At 38.7% G+C, this 3,366-nt stretch overlaps 1 protein-coding gene across 1 annotated transcript; it reads right to left on the reverse strand.

Annotated features, from left to right (window-relative positions):
* Positions 1-75: 75 nt before the first annotated feature.
* Positions 76-2,920, reverse strand: LOC122045783 (isopentenyl-diphosphate Delta-isomerase I). Its single transcript, XM_042606154.1, has 6 exons — positions 2,750-2,920; positions 1,937-1,992; positions 1,396-1,487; positions 833-935; positions 635-772; positions 76-555 (listed from the first exon to the last, which is right to left on the reverse strand). Exons 1-6 carry the CDS (start codon positions 2,812-2,814, stop codon positions 302-304), a joined length of 708 nt encoding a protein of 235 aa, XP_042462088.1. The 5' UTR covers positions 2,815-2,920; the 3' UTR covers positions 76-301.
* Positions 2,921-3,366: the final 446 nt, after the last annotated feature.

Consider the following 3,366-nt stretch of genomic DNA (forward strand, 5'->3'; position numbering starts at 1 on the left):
GTTTCTGATTAGCCGCAGGGGCTTCCATGGGTGCCGACTTCCCTTCCCTGCTTCCGTAGAGTTCATTAATTAAGGTTGGAGATGAACACAACTTGTTTCGATAAGGAATAGAAACATTGTTAAGTAGCAGGATCATTTACCCTGCGAACAAGAATGGCAAATGATTCAGGGACACTTTGACATGGTTTTAAAAACCTTATTACAACTCAGTCCGAGGGATGGACGACATGCCAAAGAGAATGCAGGAACTTTCTTGACACAATTAGGCAGGTACTGTAAAGCACCTACGAAAGACAAACTCCTAAACCAGTTTATGAATCGTTTTCATATCAGTTGCCTCCAGAAGAGTGCCATTCTCCACATGATCCCACCACTTCATTAGGAAGTTATCAACCACCAGCCTGAACCATGGAGAAAGCTTGACACCCTCCTCGCCGGCATCTGCCTTCCCCAGCAGCTCCTTCAGCTGGTCTCGGTTCACGTACTTCACACCAGCAACTTCATCAGGATTTGGCAGCAGTTTCACATCACGGACGATGAAAAGCAAGTAGTCAACTATGGGCAAGAGGAACATCCATCAGAATCAGTATATCAAGTAGTGGATTCTAAGCTAAGGCCAATAGACATGACATACCCTCGTGCTCCCCCCATTTTCCATCGGATGGAGCTTTATAGAGCATGCGGCCGAGAGGAATGAATTCGTCAACAGGTATATCTTCAGCAGGAATGCCTAGCTCATCCAGCAACTTTCTTTGTGCAGCATTTCGAACCCCTGCCGCAGAGAAAGTCAGGATACATAGTTTCGAGGACTGAAGGCGACTATGAATATTACCTAAGTAGTTCTCCTGAATAAGTTCAGATTCTCGGTAGAGCGGATGACTGCAGCAGGTATTTGTCCAAACCAGAGGAAATGTTACTTTTGTTTCAGATCTTTGCTGCAAGTACCAAGATATGATAACAAGAGATGCAAATAGTGGTGTTTTGCATGACAACTCGAGTTGATAAAAAAAAGAAGACTAATTTACATATTTATATTCTTAATAGGTCTTAGTTTGCATACACAATTGGATTCAACTGCCCAAACAACCTAACATGAGATTTGGAGGATGCATATTACTGAGACGAGCATGATTCTTGAGTACCATGTTAAAAATATTCTCAAGACATAGGTTCTTGAGTTACATGTTAAAAGTTACAACTAAACGGTCTCAGCATTTATAAAAGGATGAAGTGTTCCGACATTACGTAAATAAACAATACCAACAATGGAAAACTAATAAAATGGAAGTAGATGATTAAACAAGACTGAACTGATTTCCAGTAAAACCTATTTAAGTTTAGTTAGATATGAATACTTGAGGTTTAGCGTAAGTGATGCCGTTGTTGATTGCATACCTGAAGTAGCAACTCATATTTCGAGTTGAATAGGAAAACACTAAAAGCTCTATGAAGCAGGTTCAGTGATTCAATTTTTTCCATCAGATGGCCTAGAAACACGAGATGAGAAATCAATCCAGGATCCAAAATAATCAACACCAACAAAAATAATCATGCATATTGCAGTTGGATGAGTTTATTCCTATCAGGCATCCAAAAAACCTATGGCCAACATTGAATTTGGCAGAAAGCTGGGAAGCAAGGAATCCAGAGAAGAATAGTTCAAAGGGGATGAAACATTGAAATAGCTATTTTAGGGCTTATTTAGATAGTCCAGTTGATATTGATAATTAATGTAGTTATTTTAGGGTTTGTTTTAATAGTCCAATTTAGACATTTTATATTCTGACTAGTAATCTAAGAAAATTTACTGAAAAACTAACAATGTTTTAATAGTCCAATTTAGACATTTTATATTCTGACTAGTAATCTAAGAAAATTTACTGAAAAACTAACATAGATGGTGAAATCAGCTAGGAGTATCAAAACCATTACTCACAGTTGTATTTGGATTCATGTCCGATGACATTGTCATTCTCATCCACCAAGATACATCTGCAACCATGAAATCACAGATCTAGCACATGAGAGATCAGACAAGCTTTACAAACAACTAACAAGGACAACACTAGAGGCAGCACAGCACAAGAATGTAAACCTTGGTAATTAGTATAGTTAGCTCACCTTAGAGAAGGATATTACTAAAGCTCAAGAAACAAAAGTATCAGATTATATCCAACTTTTTAGAAATATTTGACACAAGGTCCATTCATTCACAGTAATATGAATAAATCAATACAAAAAGCAAAGATCTAGTAAAAATAAATATGGAACGAGTACTGATAATACTATCTTTGAAACGAGGTAATTGGAAAAGAAAAGTCAATCATATCTAACTCTTTATACTTTATTTGAGTACTTTCGTCGCTGCATCCTCTCTTCTAATCCGATCCGTTGTGATCTATTCCGCCAATTCATTTCAAAATGTAATACCGTGCACAATCAATCAGATTTCCCCAGATTCACCATTAATCCTAGATCTATGGAAGCACATAAGTAACTCCTCCAGAAAGTGAGCTACAGTGATATAGTCAATAATTTCCAACCCCCGTCGCCAACTACCTCACATCTAAAAACGCGATTAATCTGATTAACAACCGCAGACCTAGCAAAACAAGGTGGAAACAAGCTCATACGGTAAATGAACAATCGGAAGAGCCATAAAGCAGCAGGATCGAGGCGAGACACTATGTCATCAAACGCGCGGATCGAAGGGGACGGAGCAGAGAGAGAGAGAGAGAGAGAGACTCACTCGTCCTCGAACATGAGGCGCCGCTGGACGGCGTCCATGGTAGCGTCGTCAGCGACAGCTGCCATCGTCACTGCGGAGGGAGAGGCGGAGGGCTACACGAGCTCGCCGGGGAGGCCTTTATAAAGAAACCCAAGACGGGGGAGGGGGGAGTCCGTGCGCCACACGTGCGCGGCCACCCTTTCTGCCTACTGCTGTATTTCTTCGCGTTCGAGGGCGGAATGTGCCACGTGTCTTCCTACGGTTGGATGTCACCATGGTGGGATAAGACCACCACCACATGCCGTTAGACCAAAACAACTAATACTTATTTACCCCTTTTCATTAAAAAAGGAAAAAACTAATAGTTAGCCCTGCTCGTTTTTGTTTTTGTTTTTTTTTTAATTTTACTTTTTTTAAGAAAATAAATATGAAAATTAAATAATTTTTAAAATATAATCTATTTTAATAAAAGAAATCAAATGGCCTCTTTGTATTTTTTTTATTATCAAGCGAGAATCCTCTTTTAGAAAGAAAAATTAAAAGGGCTCCAAAAATAGTTTATTTCAGTATTATTGTTTAATTTTGATAAATTATGATATGTTATAGTCATTTTGCCTAAAATTGTTTCAATTATATTA

Source organism: Zingiber officinale, chromosome 2B, assembly GCF_018446385.1.
Source record: "Zingiber officinale cultivar Zhangliang chromosome 2B, Zo_v1.1, whole genome shotgun sequence".
NCBI lineage: Eukaryota > Viridiplantae > Streptophyta > Magnoliopsida > Zingiberales > Zingiberaceae > Zingiber > Zingiber officinale.